Consider the following 19,641-nt stretch of genomic DNA (forward strand, 5'->3'; position numbering starts at 1 on the left):
ATATATGAATTATTAGTTATAGAATGTTGTAGAATAGGATTAATATGTTGCCTTGTTTGTTAATCACGTTCTGTTAAGGTTTTTCTTAAATACATTAATTTAGAAGATAGTGCAGTTCACAGCCCATTCAAATCTCTAAACAGTAGTGTGTTAATACTAATTTTTACTTTTTCTAGGTTTTAAAACGACAAGGCTATGATGCTGCTTGTGATATATGGAGTCTTGGTGTCCTCCTCTATACAATGCTTACTGGGTGAGTGGACCATATGTTGTAAGCATTTATTCATCAATATTTTGTTCAAATTATCTAGTTTTATTTTTTAATCTCTGTGTTGTAATATCTTTCTTTTCGTGTTTTCTCATGTTATCTAATAATACAGTCCTCTGTGTGTGTGTGTATCTCTCTCTCTCTCTCTCTACCACATTTATAACTATATCATTACTGATTTTCTATAATGTACCATTTGTTAATGTCTTAAGGTCTTAACTTGATTTTTTCCATACCTTTTTTGTGCTCTTATGTTGTAAACATACACTATTTTTAAACATTTTATTCTAGGGGCACCTGGGTGGCTCAGTCTTTAAAGTCTGCCTTCAGCTCAGGTCATGATCCCAGGGTCCTGGGATCGAGCCCCGCATCGGGCTCCCTGCTCAGCAGGAGGCCTGCTTCTCCCTCTCCCTCTGTTTGTGTTCCCTCTCTCACTGTGTCTCTATGTCAAATAAATAAAATCTTTAAAAAAACACATTTTATTCTAATGTGTCATATCTTAAAATATTTATATTATCATATATTAAGTCTAAATAATATTTCATAGCTTATACCTTGACCTGGTGCTTTATGGAGCTTCGTGATGTTGATATTTCTCACTTTAGGAGATTTCAATAAAGTATTACATTAATTAAATTAACTGGAGTACTCTTGGACACTGCAAATATTAATGTGAAGATTACCAACCAAAAAAGAAATTTTATTCATTAACATTTTAATTTCATTATAAATTAGTTACACCCCATTTGCAAATGGCCCTGATGATACACCAGAGGAAATATTGGCACGGATAGGCAGTGGAAAATTCTCACTCAGTGGTGGTTACTGGAATTCTGTTTCAGACACAGCAAAGGTAAGTATGGCTTCCTATTATAAGCTTTTGAGAAAATAATTTTTCATAATCCCTGGTGAAAAAAAAATAATAAAGTATTATTTTGAAGTGATGTTACCAAATAACTTGAACTCAAAAATGGAGCAATTATTTTGTTTCCCAGAAGGTATTGGTTTGGCTTTATTATCTATACATCTAAAACTACTTACTGACAAACATGATGAATAATAATGGTGGTATAAGAGACTCTTAACAATAGAGAACAAACTGAGGGTTGGTGGAGGGAAGGATGGGGGATGAGCTAGGTGGGTGAGGTATTAAGGAGGGCACTTGTTGTCGTGAGCACTGGGTATTGTATGTAAGTGATGAATCACTGAATTCTACTCCTGAAACCCACATTACACTATATGTTAACTAACTAGAATTTAAATAAAATTTTCGAAGAAAAAAATATAAATCTGTTAACCAAAATAATAATAATAATAATGGTGGTAATCTTCATGATTTGTGTGTCTGTTCTTTGCCTCACACTGCACCTCACCTAAGTCATCCCATTTAATCCTCATCTAAACCCTGTAAAATAGGTGGTAGTATCCCCATTTCACAGAAGGAAACCAAGGCCAGAAATTTTTGTGTGAATTTGTCCATGGTTACATACCAGGAGCATGTGGGTACTTCAAATTAAGCAGTTGGTTCCAAAGCATTGGTACCCTAGAATAACTGCACATGTTCTATTTTTGGTCCATATTATGTAGAAAAGGGTGTCATCTTTTTCACAGTAAACGGTAGTATAGTTTTGTAATGTCTGGTTGAAATCCATTTGAAAAGCCTTTCTCACTGGAAGATCTGCTATCCTCTGGCAGGCTAGCTTTCCAACTCTGCTCTAGTTTTACTTTATTCATAGAAAATGCTCTTTTAAAAAGAAGAGTGAAAAATTTAAAAATTAGAAAGAAAAAAAAAGAGCAAAGTTTTCCACTTCTGAATAAGAAAAACATAGAGGAGATAAAGAAGATACATACTGGTAAAAGTGCTTGCTGATTTCTCTTAGAGGTGGAAGCCCAAGTTGAGATGATTGCATAAGTAAATAGGGTATTTCAAAAATGTAGGTTGATACCTTTGGCATAGGGATGAAGCCTCTGTTAACTAATTTAATGTCTGCATAGATGATATATGGCTTCGTAACTGATTTAAAATGAAATGTTAGCGTTTCCCTTTTTTTAACAATAACATTTCTTAAACCAGATGATTCATTTTTTCTGGGATTTCTTTTTAATCCATGTATTAAGCACTTAAGACATGCTTAATATGTGAAGGTCCAGGGATCAAAGATGTGACCGAGATAGAATTCCTGATCTCAGGAAGCTCATAGTCTAGTTGGGAGATGGTGAAAAGTATACAGTACCGTGTCACATGTGCTGTTACAGTGGTACATTTTTTGTGTTAAAGAACTTCACAGATGGTGCTCTGTCGGAAAGATTTCCAGGAAAGCTTTCCAGAAGCAGTGAAGGGATTTTCCTGGCAGCTTGAGGGAGCAGAAGGATGTATCCCATCCCAGGCTGAGGGAGCAGCACATGCTATTTGTGGTCAGGACTGCCTGAAAATGGCAGAATGCCTCCAGGTTGCTGCACACAGTTTGTTGCGACTAGTACAGGGTACACGTGAGAAGGTAGCTGATGAACCCAAATTATAAAAGGCTTTGTAGATTAGATTATGCTCAGGATTTCAGGTTTATTCTAGGTGTTGGAGAACTATTGGAAAATATTAAGCATTGTAGGGATCAGATTTTCCCTTTTCAAGTTTATTCTGTAGAGCAGTAGTTCTTATCTCTGGAGTCTGCCAGCAGTTGTCATGATGAGTTGTGAGACATATTAAGTAATGTCACCATGTAAAGTATCAGAGCTTACCCATCGCCTGCTTTTTAAATAAATTATAGATATAACCTTAACTTGCTTTAATTTTGATAATTTGGTTCTCATTGACTTGAATTCCATAATGCTTTTTTGAATGAAAGAGAAAGACAGGTGAGGATGAGATAAAAATAGAGCACAAAAAATTGGATCTGACTCAGAGCCTTACTTGTAAATATCACGTTATTACTGATAACTTTTGCTAATTTGTCCAGTTAAGACTTGAGATTGCAAGCTTTATATGGTACAGTGAATACCCACAAAATTGGGAAGGAGGATTCTATCAATCTGATGTGTTGTCTCAAGAGCAAGTTGCACATGTGAATGTCATCAGTCATATGGGCCATATGTGTCGTATGTAGCTTTGAGAAGAACGGGACCATCACTACAATTCACTGGGCACTTATGTGCCAAGGACTGTGCTAACACTTATACCTACATTATTTCATTCAGTCCTCACTGACCTAATATTAGGGGTTTTACTTGTAAGGTTTTACAATATTTCAGGTCACAAATGATGAAGACCTAAACTAGAGCAGTTGTAGCAGGATTTGAGCCAAATGAAAGAGAAATTTAGGGGGCAAAATAGACTTAGTGGTTAAATGTACATAAGAAGCAGGGAAGGGGCACCTGAGTGGCACAGTTGATTAAGCGTCTTACTCTTGGTTTCAGCTCAGCTCATGATCTCAGGGTCGTCCGATCAAGCTCCACATTGGGCTCCGTGCTGAGCATGTAGTCTGCTTGAGATTCCCTCTCTCTCCCTCTCAAAAGAAATCTTTAAAGAAAAAAGAAGCGAGGGGGCGCCTGGGTGGCACAGTCGTTGAGCGTCTGCCTTCGGCTCAGGGCGTGATCCCAACGTTCTGGGATCGAGCCCCACATCAGGCTCCTCCACTGGGAGCCTGCTTCTTCCTCTCCCACTCCCCCTGCTTGTGTTCCCTCTCTCGCTGGCTGTCTCTCTCTGTCAAATAAATAAATAAAATCTTAAAAAAGAAAGAAAGGAAGAAAAAAGAAGCAAGGGAAAAGCAGGTAGTAAGTGTGTAGTCCATATGTCCACCTCAGGCAAATGAGTCAGTAGTGGTGTCCTTCACCAAGATGTAGAACACAAAAGAAGTAGTTTTGAGAGGAGTGATGATTACAGATGTGGACATTAAGAATTTGAAATGTGACTGTGATATATAATTAAGTGATGTATGTCCATTAGGCAACTGGCTATACGGATGCAGATCTTAGGAGTGAAGTCTCGGGTGGACAGTGGAGTTAGGAGTTGTCATCCTCTGTAGTAGCTAAAGCCATGAGCACGAATGAGCTTATCTGAGCAGAGTGATGAGACCAATGGAAGGAATAGTTTTGTTGTGCCCCTGGGCAGTTTTGCAACCTTTTATGTACTTGAAGCACATTTTCCCACCTTAAGAATTTGGAAGGGGAGTTCCTAATTGTTTCACTTTGTATTTCTAATTCTGTTCAGTGGCTTATTCCCGTTCTTAGCTGTTAATGATAACTAAACATAAGAAACTGTAAGTAATAGCAGAGGAATACTTGGAATAACATCTTAATTCCCAATACCAGTCAGCCACCAGGTTCTGTTGGTTCTTTCTCTTAAGTACCTCAATACCATCTATATTTCTCCATCTCTTATACTGTCCTGAAGCCATCATCTCTCGCCAGTCTCAAATTGGAGTCTTCAGGCTTGCACCCTCCAATCCATCTTCCTAGACACTTAGTGAGCGTAAGCTCTCTAAGTACAAACCTGACTGCATCACTCCTTTGCTTTAAACGATTTCTTATCTCCAGACAAAGTCCAGATTTTCGAGTGTAGCTTACAAGGGCCTTCATGGTCTGGTCCCGTCTCACCTTTCCCATTTACCTGTTGCCACGTTCTACTTGGCGCTTTTGTTACAGCCTCACTACTTCCCTTTCAGTTCCTTAATTGGGGCATGTTCTCATCCCTGAGGGCTTTTCCACTCTGTCTCCCTAAATTGCTCTGTTTCTTCTTCACCTTCTCTAATCATCTACTGTTCATCCTTCAGGTCTCACATTCCTCTAAAAAAGTCGCTTCTAAGCCACCCAATCCTGTTCAGGTCAGGTGTCTCTTTGTGTTCCTCTAGCTATACCCCTTTATTCATCCCATCAGAGAACTTACTGTTTGCTTTGTAAATGATTCTTTGTTTCTCCCTCACTTGCCTGAAAGCTTCATGAGGTCAGAGTTCATTTCTGTCTTGTTCCCTGCTAAATACCCAATGCCTACCAGAATACCTGGCCTTTAATAGATACTCAATAGATATATTTTGAATGAAAAATTAAACAAGTGGTAGATGGCTTTTATAAATCACAGTTGCGGAGGCGCCTGGGTGGCTCACATGGTTAAGCATCTGCCTTCAGCTCAGGTCATGATCCCAGGTTCCTGGGATCGAGCCCCACGTCCAGCTCCCAGCTCAGTAGGGAGTCTGCTTCTCCCTTTGCTTCTGCCTCTGCTTCTCCCTTTGCTAGTGCTGTCTCTGTCTCTCTCTCCGTGTGTCTCTCTCTCAAATGAATAAATAAAATCTTTTAAAAAAATAAAAATAAGTAAATCACAACTGTGTTATTTTGGAGAGTGTAAAACTAGCAATTATATGGATCTATATTCCATGCATAGGAAAGCGTTTGGATAGAAACGCATTAGAAAGCATTTTCTCTGGAAGAATGGGATTCTGGGAGTTCTTCATGTTCTTCTGCCTCTCTGTATTTCTGATTGTTTTTAGTAATGCCTGTGTGATGCCCACGAAGTGGAAAAAATAAAAATGACTCTAATCTGGGGCACCTGGCTGGCTCAGTCGGTGGAGCGTGCAACTCCTGATCTTGGGGTCGTGAGTTCAAGCCCCATGTTGGGCGTGTAGCCTACTTAAAAAAAAAAACTCTTCTCTTTTGGGGGGGGCATTTGGAGCTCTCCAATTAAATTCCTATTACTGGACAGTTATGTTCTGCTTTTCATTACTACCAGCAGCACAAAAAAGTCTACAGCTGAAAATTACTTAGAAATAAACCTACAAAAGTGTAGAAAAATCAGAATATCTCAGTAAAAAAAGAGCCAAAGTACTTAAAGATACATAAATGTGGTAAATTTACTCTTTGTAATGTACCAAAATTACTGTTAGGGAGGAGAAAACAGACACTTAGGTTTTTGCCCTTTTTATTTATTTATTTTTTTTTCTTTTTAAGAAATTGTCATGTTGTGGGCACCAAGGTGGCTCAGTCAGTTAAGCATCCAACTCTTGATTTCACCTCAGGTCATGATCTCAGGGTTGTGGGATCGAGCCCCACCCCATGTCGAGGAGTCTGCTTGAGATCATCTCCCTCTCCGTCTCCCCCTCCCCCTGCTCATGCTCACTTGCGTTCTCTTTCTCTCGCTCTAAAATAAATCTTTAAAAAAAAGAAAAGAAAAGAAATTGTCTTGACCAAATTGCTTTGAACCCTAAGGTTTGGTACTAGATAAAAATAGTGTCATAGCAGCTAAGGAAGAATGCTGACCAGTATCAAGTGCTATAGAAAACCAAACAGAAAAGTTTAAGGTTGTTTTCTTCTTCTTCTTCTTCCCATTACAGGACCTGGTATCAAAGATGCTTCATGTGGATCCTCATCAGAGACTGACTGCTGCCCTTGTGCTCAGACATCCTTGGATCGTCCACTGGGACCAACTGCCACAATACCAACTAAACAGACAGGATGCACCCCATCTAGTCAAGGTGAGCTGCCCCATTCAGGCGCTGTTTTCTGCATGTCCTCCAGGAAGCTGTGAGCCTCCTTCTCCATGCCCACAGCACCTTTCCCTTTCGCTCAGCCTGCATCCATTTCTCAAGTGAGATTCTATTACAACGAGTGGTTTCAAAAAGGAAAAGTCAAAGCATGCCAAAATATGATAAAACTAGTTTAAGAATGACTTCTGAATTTATCAATCACGTAGCCTTATGGATTTCATAACTTTTGTTTACACTTTTCTTTCTTATGCAAAACCCAGAGCAAACTCTTTGAGATTGTCAGCAGTGGCAAAAACAAGTTTCAAAAGAGCATGCTTTGCTGCCTCTTATATTAAAGGATTACAAAGAAACAAAAAGTTGAATAGTCCTGAGTAAAGTGAGGACTGCTTGTTATAAGCTCATCCCTGCTCTTTCTCATCCATAAGTTCAGCCTCCCACATTTGCCTCTTTAATTTTAGTTAAATCAGAGGGTTTAACCAGTATGGTTATTTTCCTTATGAGCCCAATTAAATCTATATAAATTTTCATATGAAGAAATTAGGGAGAAAAATCTGCATTTCATATGCTGTGTACTTGTGACTACCCACTGTCATTTGTGTTGTGACCTCTCTTTCCTGTTTTCAGGGTGCTATGGCAGCTACATATTCTGCTTTAAACCGTAATCAGTCGCCAGTTTTGGAACCAGTAGGCCGCTCTACTCTTGCTCAGCGGAGAGGTATTAAAAAAATCACCTCCACAGCCCTGTGAAGTGACCTCAGTGAGATATTTGGTACCATGGTGTAAGCTGATAGCACAAGTTCTGGCGACAGGTAGCACATATCTGAGAGACACCTGCAAGCACACACTGTCCCAGCTGGTACCCATAATGCTGCTGCTCCTGCTGCTGCTCCTGCTTCCGTCTCTTCTCGCTTTAAATGATTGTTAGCAAGTTAGATTTTCCTGGAGCTTCGGATGAAATGAAAATGGAAACATGATGAAGACATATTCACTGAATCAACAAGAATAATGAACATATGAATACCACCTAAAAATACACTGAATAAAGTACTCTACACCATATAGCATTATTTTTATAGGAAATATTTCATGTCCCTGAAATATTCTTTGTTAGTTATAGGGATGGACAGTTTATGTTAAGCACTTAGCTTAAACAATCCGTTTCTATTAGCACTGTATCCCTTGTGCCATCCAACATTTTGTATGTTTTTGTAAACAGTTCATATACAGTACATTTCTGTACTGCTTTCTTTAATGTATACATGCTTTGTTTAACTTGGAATCTATTATTATTAATCAATTGACTATTAAATCTGGTTAAATAGTTCACCTGGATTAACAGTATTGTTGGACAGCCCTAAAAATGGCCAGATTGTGGAACAGCTGTTGAATGTAATACTTCCAAAATGTACATATCTTTCCCCATGTCTGTTTCACTGGTTCGTTCATTTGTTTGTTTCTTAAAGTCAGGTGCTTTGTCAGACTAACCTAGAGAGCTGTTATGGTAGAGAAAGTTATCACGTGTGTGTGGCATGACATCAAGAGTACACCTATGAAGTTAGTCCATATACGTTGCAACTCCTTAGGGTTCTTTTTTCCATAAGGAAATAGTTCTTGCACTTTTGATCTTGAATAGTATCCATATTTAGTATTTGGCATATAATTTGGGATTTTGCCAATATACATCAAAGGCCTTTAAGACTTATGGTGAAGAGATTGGCAAAGGAAAATTTAACAACAGGTCATCCAAGTCCCATTACATCTTTTATGTTTAAATAGGTGAAACTGCAGAATTTAACATATGAATAACAGGATACCTGTTCTTGTATACCTACAAGAAAAGTATGCTTTTTTTTGGAAAAAAGGTAAATCATAACGAGTTCTATCCCATACAATGTTCTATATTAAACACTAATTTGAATGTAATAAAGGCCACCAGCCTCTATGAAATTGGATTTAAACTTATTTGAGGGAATAAAACATTCTTGATCAAACAGTATCTGTTCTCACCTGAAATCATAGCTCAAGTAGGCTAAGCGAATGTTCACCATTGAGTGTTTTCTGAATTCCTTCTGATGATTTATAGCCATATAATGCTTGCTTTAACTTCAGAAATGATCAGCTTTCATAGTGGTCAATGGGTCTGCTTATAATATTCATTATCTACATCTAATTTGGGTAGGTTCCACAATTATATTTGATTAAAGAAACTTTTGTATCCATTATTACCTATATTTTGGTCAAGCTATCTAGCGTACATCGATATGTAATATGAAAAACATGAACAAGGAAAAAGTGACCTAACTTAACCTCATCAAGAATGTGCCCAACAGATCTTTCTTAGCTATGTGGTGAGCCATTTACATCAGAAGTGTTTTTATCTGCCCGAAGCTTTAAATATGTCTTTGAGAGTACAAAGCCAAGAAAGCGTACTTTAGTTAAATGTCTTAGAAGCCACTTATTACTCCTTAATTTCTCCTCTATGCAACTAAAGAGAAAGGGAAAATCTATAACATTAATTTTGCTTAAGTGACACAAAATGATTATGGCATAGAAATCAAATGTAAGTTTATCTTCTAAATAAAAAAAACGTATAGGAAGAGGGATTCAGAAGATCTAGATGGAGAAAATTTTTTTTAAATTCTTGAGTATATGAATGCTAACTATCAAAAACTGCTTCCCATTGCCTGGAAAGAAAACTTTTTTTCTTTCTTTCTCTCTCTCCTCTAATCAGTGTTTCAAACTACAACCATCCCAAATTCTTGTCGCTCTTAAAATGTTAATGTAACTTTGGGCAAAAAAAAAAAAGACATTTTCAAATTTCGGACACTGATGCTATTCCATTATTGCTTAGGTGTGTTGTCCATCATAGTCTTAGAACCAGAAGTAAATGTGTAAATCCTTATAAATTATCTAGGCCAACTTTCTCATACTGCATGTAAAGAACCCGAGACCCAAAGCAAAGACTAGAATTCTTAAGTTCTCATTCAGTTTTTTTCCCTCATAACACCATGCTGCCTTCCCTTCATATTATCACCCAACCAGGAGCAGAGTTGTTAAAAAAAAAATACATATTTCTTAGGACAATACTCTACTAGTAGATGAATGGCAAGTTTATTGCTTTCAGAGATACTGCCTTCTTTGCCCACTCCAGCTGCCAGTTTTATTGGAGAAAAGCAAGTCGTATGTTCACAAAACTGAAGGCTTTTGCCTAAAATGCAGTTCAGTAGCTTACTTTATTTCATCTGTGTTCCTGATGTTCCTATCGCCTTTGACTTATGACAGACAGACTTGGCCAACGATTGTGCTCTAAATGTAGTGCTTGCGCTGGGTTTACCTTTCATGAATTACAGAGTCCAGCTCCTCTGGGCCCTTCACCAGTTAGTTCTCCTAGTTCCCAGGGCTTCTCCCAGAAAGGTTTAGTTCAGGTTTAAAGTGATTTCAATGTGATAGAAGGAACTAAACCATCAGGCCACTTTTACAAACCTCCTCTTAGCCTGTAATCCAAAATAACGTCTAGAATGGTAGATTGCATTTAACTTTTCCAAGCACATGCTGAAAAATATGGATTACACTACCACGTGTTTTGTATCTTCCCTTTCAAGTGATGATAAGGTAAGTTTTTGTCCTTTAATTTTTTATGTAAGTCATTTCAGCTCCTTCTAATTTATAGAGATGTCTTTTTTTCTAAGTACAATAGACCTTTAACAGATCTGATACAGATTCATTTATTCACAAGCAACCCCAAAAGTCCAAAAATGTAATGATTTTGACAAGGCACAGAATCAAGATGCTGCAAGGCTGATGTGTGGGGAAAAGTCACTTAATTTTAAGAAGTGGTTGCTTTGGGGGTCAGGGGACATTATGAGAGGTGGGGCTGACCTGTTTTCTGTGCCCTGCACCCTCAGCCCGGAAAAGACTTGAAGGGGTAGAGGGGTGCAAAGGCTTTATGAGTAAGCAGAATGGATTGGGTTGGAAAGGGACTGGGGTAGGTCCAGCCTGGGATAAGAGCAAGAAAAGCATTCAAGATTTGGGAGCCATGGTACAGATGTACTTAATCACCATGGAAGTCAGCAATACATAATCTCAACGTGGCTTTGATATTCTCTACTTCCCAGCCTTTATGAATGACTGAAATATTTCCAGCTTGCTTTACCATATTTTATAGAGAAAATTCTCATGGTGGTATCGAGCATTTATGAGATTTGTGAAGGCATTAATTAGGACAGATATCTCAGGAATGTAAAGAGTTCGAAAAGGTCTGTTTTCTGTGCTTAAGAAATACGATGGGTTCCATGGTTGACCCTTGGTGCTTAAACCAAGAGGTTCTGATCTAGTCCTAGAGTTCTGTCCCTCTGGAAGGTGGCTCCATGTGACTCACAAACTAGATGTATACATTTTTATTTAATTGACAGATAAGTTGACTTAACTCAGTATTTATATTTCAATTAGTGAAAATAGTCCTCTTTTCACCTCCAGATTGCTTACATTTTGCTGGTTTCCCCAAGTGACCATTGGTGGAGACCAATTAATGAAGGAATGAAATTTGCTTTCTTGGGACTGTGGTATTCTGCAGAGCCACGCTTAACCACTTTTTCTAGTGAAGAATCTACAGAATGATAATACCTAAATATGGATGGCCAAGAAGAATTTGTATCTACAGTGTGCTTTATGTACTTCTGACACTGCTGTATTTTGTGTGGTCAAGTGACTTGTAACTGGTTCCAATGTGACTGAGTGTTCTCAAAGAATTCTAGTAATTAAGTCGACTTAATTTTCTTAAGCCTTGTATTACTATCAGTCTCACATTTACCACTTTGATTCTAGTCTTTTAACTGTTCATAACAGGGCATACCAAGGGTTGGGATGAGAGTCTACTTCCTACCTCTTAAGGCACTTTCCTCATTATTTTGCCATATAACCTTGAAGTGCATGATAAGCTGTTTAAATGTCCATGACTTCTCCCAGAGCAACTAGCAAAGTATATGACATTGAATAGAGATTAGTGGAAAGGAAAATTTAGAGACTAAGTTCAGAGATGCAAACCTCAAGAAAACCTCTTTTTGAGCACATACCATTTGAGTACAATATGTGTAAACGTATGTGAGAGGAGAGTCTCTGTAATAGTCTCTCTAAGTAGATTAGTTCAATACCTAATGGAAGTGAAAATCTTTACTCCTAGTATCACTATAGTACTGAATGAACTGTATACTGAGTTTTTCAAACAAGTATGTAAAGTAGAACCTTTAAATACAAAGCAAGGGCATAAGGATAAAGGTTTTGGTTTGTGTTTCTGTACGTGTAGTTTATCATCTAAAGCTTTTTTTTTTAATTGCCATTCCTTAGCATCCTTAATAATTATGGGTGATGAGTTTTTAATTCCTAAAATGATGTACATGTATTAGGTTTATCTTAACTCTTACCCTAAGCAAAAGGGAAGGTATACACCTAAGGGATGTAATTATTTTGCATTTTTGGCCTTGGGTGGGAGTGGGGTGGGCAACTACTTAAACAGTTTTTAAAAAAGAAAAAAAAATCACAAATATTTTTCTACTATTATACCTGATCTTACTTTATACTAGTTTCTCTCTAGTAAGGCATGCCAGAAGCCCAAGGTACCATATCATGAGTTCCTATGTATTGTACCTGTTATTGGTGGTTCAATCGCATCAGATGCTTGGCACTGCTGCCATAATTATGAAATGCTTGTAAAGGATTAATTATCACTGAATACTTTAAATTGTTTTACTTAAGAGTTTAATCTGGGAAGTTTTCAAATCATACTATTAATGTGTAATCTAAGCTCCTTCAGATGTATCCATGAATAATCCTGGAACAATATTGCTTGTATTCCTGTCACAGAACAGGTTTTGTAATCTTTAAAAGAAATGAAAATTTATATAATAAAGTTTCAAATAAATGCATGTATGTCATTTATCAGGTTATTTCAATTATATGATAGTTCTTCATAATGTCAAATTCTATCCAAAGTATAAATTTATCAAACTGGATTGTTAGAACATAAAACAGAAATGTTTCTGAGTTGTTAAGAAGTGCAAGATAATTTTTGTATGCAAAGTCTTGGTTAGCCCAAAGAGTGTCACAGCAGACTTACATGAGTCATAGATCTTAACCCAATACCAAACTTCGTGAATGATTCAAAGGATACAGAGTGATCACCAGACACAGGAGAAATAATCTTTTCTTGGAGAAGTCCAAAATTATCAGACTTAGCTCCAAAATACCCTTTCTCTTCCTCACTGTGGTACATTTTGGACTCAGAATTAAAAGGACAAATTTCCTTCTGAACAATGTGGAGACATTGCTTAAACAAAGGGAGTCATTTGGTTTTGCAACATCCCCTTTTTATACCTCATTAATTACACAAATGATGAGCCCCCATTCTCCAGCCAACCATGCTTCATCAATCCATAAATTCCATGTTTTACAATAAGCCATCTCTACAAAATGTGCCTTGCTAAAAGCATTTTAGAGATAAGGACTTTTCGTTTTCTTTCTGCTAGTAAATATCATTGGCACATTTAAGGAAATTTGATTGAGGTCATCGATTCCTGGTAGAGAGGGAATGAGTTATAGGCCTACAGTTAGCCCTTTCCTTCCCCGTTGACATTTTTAGTAGTTTTATATTATGGTGGTGTATTTATTCGTCAGCTCAGGCCGCCCTAACAAAATACCACAGACTGGGTGGCTTCAACAACAGAAATTTATTTTCTCACAGTTCTGGAGTCTGGAAGTCAAGATCAAGGTGCCGGCAGGGCTGGGTTTTTCTGAGGCCTCTCCTTGGCTTGCAGATGGCCACCCCCTTGCTGCCTCTTCACGTGGTCATTCCACCTCCGCTGTCTCTTCCTCTTACAGGGATGCCAGTCATATTGCGTTAGGGCCTCACCCTAAACAGCCTCATTTTAACTCAACTACCTCTTTAAAGACATTAACTCCAGGGTATTAAGGGTAAGGGCTTCAACATATGATTTTGGAGGGAGACACAATTCAGCCCAAAACAGTCCCCAAAACAGGGCCTATCCACTTGGTTTAGTTTGGGTACTCAGGTCAAGATGCGGAACTTCAAGGTCTACTTGGTACTATACAGAGGCAACATAGGATTGTTACCGTACTTGTTTTCTGCTGCTGTAACAAATCACCACAGACTTGGCAACTTAAAACAACACAAATCCATTGTCTCACAGTTCTGTAGGTGAGAAGTCCAATATGGGTCTCACTGGGCTAGGACCAAGGTGTTGGACAGGCTGAATTCCTTTCCGGAAGCTCTAGGAGAGAATTGTTTCCTTGCCTTTTCCAGTTTCTGAAGGCTAGCTGCATTCCTTGCCTCGTGGCCCCTTTACTCCATCTTCAAAACTAGCAATGGCGGGTAGAGTCCTCTTCACATGAATCCGACTCCTCTCTTCCACCTTTTCTTCTACTCTCAAGGACTCATGTGATTGGCCCACTCAGGTAATCCAGGATAATCTCCCCATCTCAAGGTCAACTGACTAGCAACATTAATTGCATCTGCAATCTTAATTCCTTTTGCCATATAGGATAATATATTCACAGGGTCCAGGGATTAGGACATGGACATTTTGGGGGTCCATTAGGCAGCCTACCATGGTTATCTAGAAAAACATCTGGCTCCTCAGACAAGCCAACGTGGGGCAGCAATTTTTGCCATGGTCACTCTTCTGCAGCTTTGTAGATCCAGATATTAAATTTTGTTAATCCACCCCAAATTGATAGAATTGATTGACACTAGCAAAGTAGGTAAAGGAAGTGCAGGATGCTATAGGAATATATAGCAGAGTTGCCTAAGGGTCAGGGCAGTGCAGACCTTCTAAGAAAACAATGATTATGCTGCAACCTAAAAGGGGAAGGAAGGGTAGAATAGAATGGAATGCAGAGAGAGAGTTAGAGGCACTCAAGAAAATAAAAAGTTCTGTCTGAATGGAATTTAAAACATAAGAAGCAAGACATAAGGTTCAAGAGCTAGGGGCCAGACCATCAGAAATAATAAGTCATATTAAGGAATTTGAATTTTATCCCTTTGGTTTCTCCCCACCCTTCAACCCCAATCCTCATTCTGTGTGTGTGTGTGTGTGTGTGTGTGTGTGTGTGTGTGTGTGTGTGTGACCATTTATTTATTTATTTATATTTAGAGGGGGGTGCCCACACGAGGCTCAACACAGAGCTCGATCTCACAACCCTGAAATCATGACCCAAGCCAAAATCAAGAGATGGATGCTTAACTGACTGAGCCACCCAGGCTCCCTGGCAATCCTCATTTTTTAGCTCCTTAGCTACCAGGCTGAACCTTATGGCCCTAGAGTTGATCACCTGAACTTCTGCCTCAGAAGCACCCTGAACTTCCTTACATCCTTGCCTTTATACTGTACCCACTGAGCAGTAACTGATAATGTTGGAAAAAACCATACAATTATACAAATTGTTACCACTGCAAGTTTATGTCTTCTAATCTCAACTAAGCTCTCAGTACCATTTGTCAGTCAATTCTTTCATTTCTCCTTGGTCATCCATTTTCCCAGTTCTTTTTTTTTTTAACAGCTTTATTGATATAATTTACTTACCATAAAGTTCACCCATTTAAAGACTATAAGTCATTGTTTTTTGGTATATTTACAAAGTTATGTAACCATTATCATAATCTAATTTTAGAACATTGTCATCACATCACAAAGAAACTTTATACCCTAGTCCAAGTCACCACTGTCTTTTGCTTGGAGAATTGCAGTAGCGTCCTGCATGGTTCGTTTCCTCCCTTGCCCCTCTACAATCTGTTCTTAATACAGAAGCTGAAATGGTCTGTTCAAAACCTACCAAGAATTATGACAAGTGATTTGGTCCCCTTTGCCTCTAGGATTTCATCTGCCCAAACTCCCCCTGGCTTACTGCGTTCTAGCCATGTTAGCCTTCTTGCTATTTCTTGAATATGCCTGATGTGGAGAACAAAGGCAGATGAAAAAAATTAAACTTCCTTATAACTTACAGCCCATTGACACGTACTTGAGACAGGCAGAGTGACCTTCCTTCAGGAACTCAACTGCCTCAACGTTAATACTTTGCTAAAGGCAAAAAACAACCTTAACTTGACATTAACCAGACCTCCAGCATCCTTCCAAAAATCCTTTTGGAAACTTCCTTTTTCTCTACCCCCTGCCCCACCAAGATATATGTTAGCAATCATCCTCCAAACATACGGCCCACTGATATACATCTGAAGGGTCTCATGACTAAGGTTTTACTAGATAGTGGTAAAAGACCTTTTCCTAACAACAACTAGTCCCTCAAGGTCCTGGAAATCTTGCTTTCAAATTCCTTAGAGACTTACGCTATCCTTAACTCCCTCCCAACTTGAAACTATATAATCAGCCATTCCTCACAACTCCCGTGCAGCTCTTTCTGCCCATAGGTCCTGTCCCCATGCTTTAATAAAACCACCCTTTTTACACAGAGGACAGCTCAAGAATTTTTCCTTGACTGTTCGCTCCTGAACCCCAACATTTCACATCATGCTAAGCATGCTCCCGCTCCGGGTTTTTGTCCTCTGACCGGTAGTCATTTCCCTCAGATGTCCCCATGACTCACCTCTTTCCAAATGATTGTGATGATCAGTCAAATGTGGGAACCATCCTATGATAGACAAATGAAGCCTGATTTTTTCTTCTCCTTTGGGGTTTTATACTGAGTAATTGGCAGAGACTTTTGGTTTTTAAATATTTGAACTTCCAGACAGTTGGAGTCTGACTGATTAATTGTCAGGTGCTAGGCACAACTGCTAAACACTGAATGCATTATATCAATTTAATTCCCACAATAACCCTATATGGTAAGTTTTGTTCCTACACCCAATTTACAGCTGAGGCAACTGGGACTTATAAATAGGTTAAGTAACTTGTCCATAGTCATAGAGGAATAAGTGCTGCAGAGCTGAATTTGAACCCAGCTCTCTCTAACTTCAAAGCCCAAGTTCATAATCATTTGGCCTTAAAGCAAAATTTAAATAAATTTCATAGATATCCTTCATCCTCAATTGTCAATATTGCAAATTATTGCAAATGGAAAGAGAAACCCAGAACTTTTAAGTCTTCATTGTCTTTCAGTTTCGCTCTAAGAAATGCATGTCATTGGTTTCTCATCTTCAGCTCTATTAGTGTTGTGGTCTGGATAATGTTTTGTTTGGGGGTGGAGGGTCTGTACTGTGCGTTGTAGGATATTTACGAGCATCCCTGGCCTCTGTCCACTAGGTGCCAGCAGCAGCATCCTTCTTCCCCAGTTGTGACAACTAGAAATATCTCTAGAGACTGTCAGATGTTTCTGGTATAGAACCACTGTTTTCAACAATTGTACTTATTTCTCTGTCACTTAGGTGTGTCCATTTCCCTAGAAAGATAATGCTGAGCCCCTAATGTTTTCAGAAAAGTGATTTATTTAAAATAAGTTTACTGGGGGCACTTGGGTGGCTCAATCAGGTTAAGCATCTGTCTTCGGCTCAGGTCATGATCCCTGGACCCTGGGATGGAGCCCTGTATCAGGCCCCCTGCTCAGTGGGGAGCCTGCTTGCTTCTCCCTCTCCCTCTGCCTGCCACTCCTCCTGCTTGAGCTCTCTCTTAAATAAATAAAAGAAAAAATAAAATAAATTTACTTAAAAGTGAAGCTATATGTCCTGTGTAGTCAGCTGTATAAATTGGCTGGGATTACTATAACAAAATACCACATACTGAGTGGCTTGAACAACAAAAATTTATTTTCTCACAGTGTTAGAGGCTAGAAGTCTGAGATAAGACGTCTGCAGTGTTCCGTTCTTCTGAGGATTCTCTCCTTGACTTGTAGACAGCCACCTTCTTGTTCACATGATGTTCCCCTCTGTGCCTGTGTCCTAATCTCCTCTTCTTATAAAAGGACACCAGTCGGGGCCCCTGGGTGGCTCAGTCCATTAAGCAGCTGCCTTCAGCTCAGGTCATGATCTCAGTGTCCTGGGATCAAGCCCCACCTAGGGCTTCCTACTCAGCGGGGAGCCTGTTCTCTCTCTCCCTCTGCCTGCCAGCTCTGCCTACTTGTGCTCTCTCTCTGTCAAATAAATAAATAAAATCTTTGAAACAAACAAACAAAAAAGGACACCAGTCAATATTGCATTTGGGCCCACTGTAATGAACTCATTTTCAAGTTAATTACCTCTTTAAAGACCCTACTTCTTCTTTTTTTAATTCTTAAAGGATTTTTTAATTTATTTGAGAGAGCACACGCGCAGGAGTGGTGGGGGTGGGGAGAGAGCAGCAGACTCCCCACTGAGCAGGGAGCCCTAAGCAGGGCTCCATCCCAAGACCCTGGGATCAAGACCTGAGCCAAAGGCAGAGGCTTAACGACTGAGCCACCCAAGCCCCCAAAGACCCTGTTTCTAAATATAGTTACATTCTGAGATGTTAGGGGTTAAGAATTCAACATATGAATTTTTGGAAGGCACAGTTCAGCCCGTAACATTGAGTTTATGTCTTCTCCTCTCCCTCCCGGTGTATATTGAGCACCTACTATGTGCCAGACATTCTGCTGATGGTAATAGTAAGCAACAGTAGTACTGGTTTATAAAGTAATAACAAATGTCATGCAAATATTATGCCTTGGTAATGGAGATGACCGGAGAGCCTTGCCCTTCCCCTCAGGCTCCGGACCAGGTTGGGAGGGTGAAAGGGCCTAGTTGAAACTAGCTGTAAGATTAGTTAATGAGTCAGCAGCAGCGCAAACCCCAAGACGCGAGCTTGTCACAAAGCAGCAGAGAGGTCTGATGTCAGCCAGCAGCGGGCGCCACCTGAACCCGCCCTTTATTATGACGCCTGGCCCCGCCCACTCCCTCCCTGACTCCTTCTACTCCGGGCTAACCTTCCCGCCCCCCGCGTGTTCCCGTGAACTCCCGTGAACGCTTCAAAAGCACGTCACCATCCGCTCTAACAATGGCGGGGGTGGGGGGCAAAGGGAGGGGTGTCAGTCGGCCACGCCTGCGCCGTAGGGCCGGGGGAGAGGGGGCGGGCCAGCCAGCGTTGGGAGGCGGGGAAAAGTGACGTAAGCAGCAGCGACGCCATTTGCTGCGGCTGAGCGTGGGCGCAGGCGGATCTCGGAAGGACTCGGTGGCGAGACTCTCCCGCGCACGCGACCCGGCCTCTCTGACCTGCTTGGTACCGCGCGGTCCCACGCGTCGCCCCTGGGACCCCTCGGAGGAGTCGCCGCTCCCGCCGCCACCCCCAGGATAGGAGTCGGAAACGCCGGGAGGCTTCCGTCACCGCCATGCCCAAGAATAAAGGTAATGCCGCCTGAACCCCGGGACCACGACTCCGCTCGACCGGGTCTCCGGCTCTGCCCGCGGCCTCCGGATTGCCCAGGCCGCAGTGACCTTCCTCTCCGCTGTGCCTGCACGCGGCTGCACGATACGGACGCGGTTTGGGGCTTGGGAGAGGCGCTGGGAAGTTACTACTGTCTTCCAGTTTGGTCACATTGGGGTGGAGCCGACGCCATTTTTGTAGGGCCTCCTGCGAGAGAATGTGGGCTTTTGCTCCCGATTCGCGCCAGACTGACCGCGGCGCTTTATGGACCTGTGGGGGAGACCTCCCCGAAGCGGCCAGGGTTCGCAAATGAGTGCCTTTGGCTTCCTGGGCAAGGAGTTAAGCCCTAAAAGCAGTTCTTAACTTTGAAAGGGTAATGCCTGCTTTAGTGACCAGGTACTCTTGTATGGGTTTCTTTATGGACAGTTGTTGAGTATTGTTGAGACTACTCCCTCTCCCTTGTAAACAGTGGAAGAAACCTTGATGTATATTTACTTATTTAGGGTTTATTTCTAGAGATTTACTCTTCCCCATCCCTTTACGGAGTTTAACTTTTTTTTTTTTT

At 40.2% G+C, this 19,641-nt stretch overlaps 2 protein-coding genes across 7 annotated transcripts in view; both read left to right on the forward strand.

Moving 5' to 3' along the window:
• Window positions 1-12,659, forward strand: part of RPS6KA3 (ribosomal protein S6 kinase A3) — a 110,771-nt gene extending 98,112 nt beyond the window's left edge. For 4 of the 6 annotated variants that reach the window (XM_040633566.1, XM_040633579.1, XM_040633584.1 and 1 more), the window contains 4 exons: window positions 177-253; window positions 1,004-1,121; window positions 6,586-6,726; window positions 11,215-12,659. In XM_040633566.1, the coding sequence (XP_040489500.1) occupies window positions 177-253; window positions 1,004-1,121; window positions 6,586-6,726; window positions 11,215-11,355 (477 nt within the window). In that variant the 3' untranslated portion in view covers window positions 11,356-12,659. Of the gene's footprint in view, window positions 1-176; window positions 254-1,003; window positions 1,122-6,585; window positions 6,727-7,362; window positions 8,062-11,214 lie in introns of those variants that run through there. The other 2 variants (XM_040633573.1, XM_040633569.1) reach the window with 2 other exon arrangements.
• Window positions 12,660-18,830: 6,171 nt separating this feature from the next.
• The window catches only part of EIF1AX (eukaryotic translation initiation factor 1A X-linked), a 20,082-nt gene continuing 19,271 nt past the window's right edge, over window positions 18,831-19,641 (forward strand). The window contains exon 1 of the mRNA XM_040633601.1: window positions 18,831-19,057. Within this exon, the coding sequence (XP_040489535.1) occupies window positions 19,042-19,057 (16 nt within the window). The 5' untranslated portion in view covers window positions 18,831-19,041. The remainder of the gene's footprint in view (window positions 19,058-19,641) is intronic.

This window comes from Ursus maritimus (genome assembly GCF_017311325.1).
Source record: "Ursus maritimus isolate PB19 chromosome X unlocalized genomic scaffold, ASM1731132v1 scaffold_X1, whole genome shotgun sequence".
In the NCBI taxonomy this organism is placed as follows: Eukaryota; Metazoa; Chordata; class Mammalia; order Carnivora; family Ursidae; genus Ursus; species Ursus maritimus.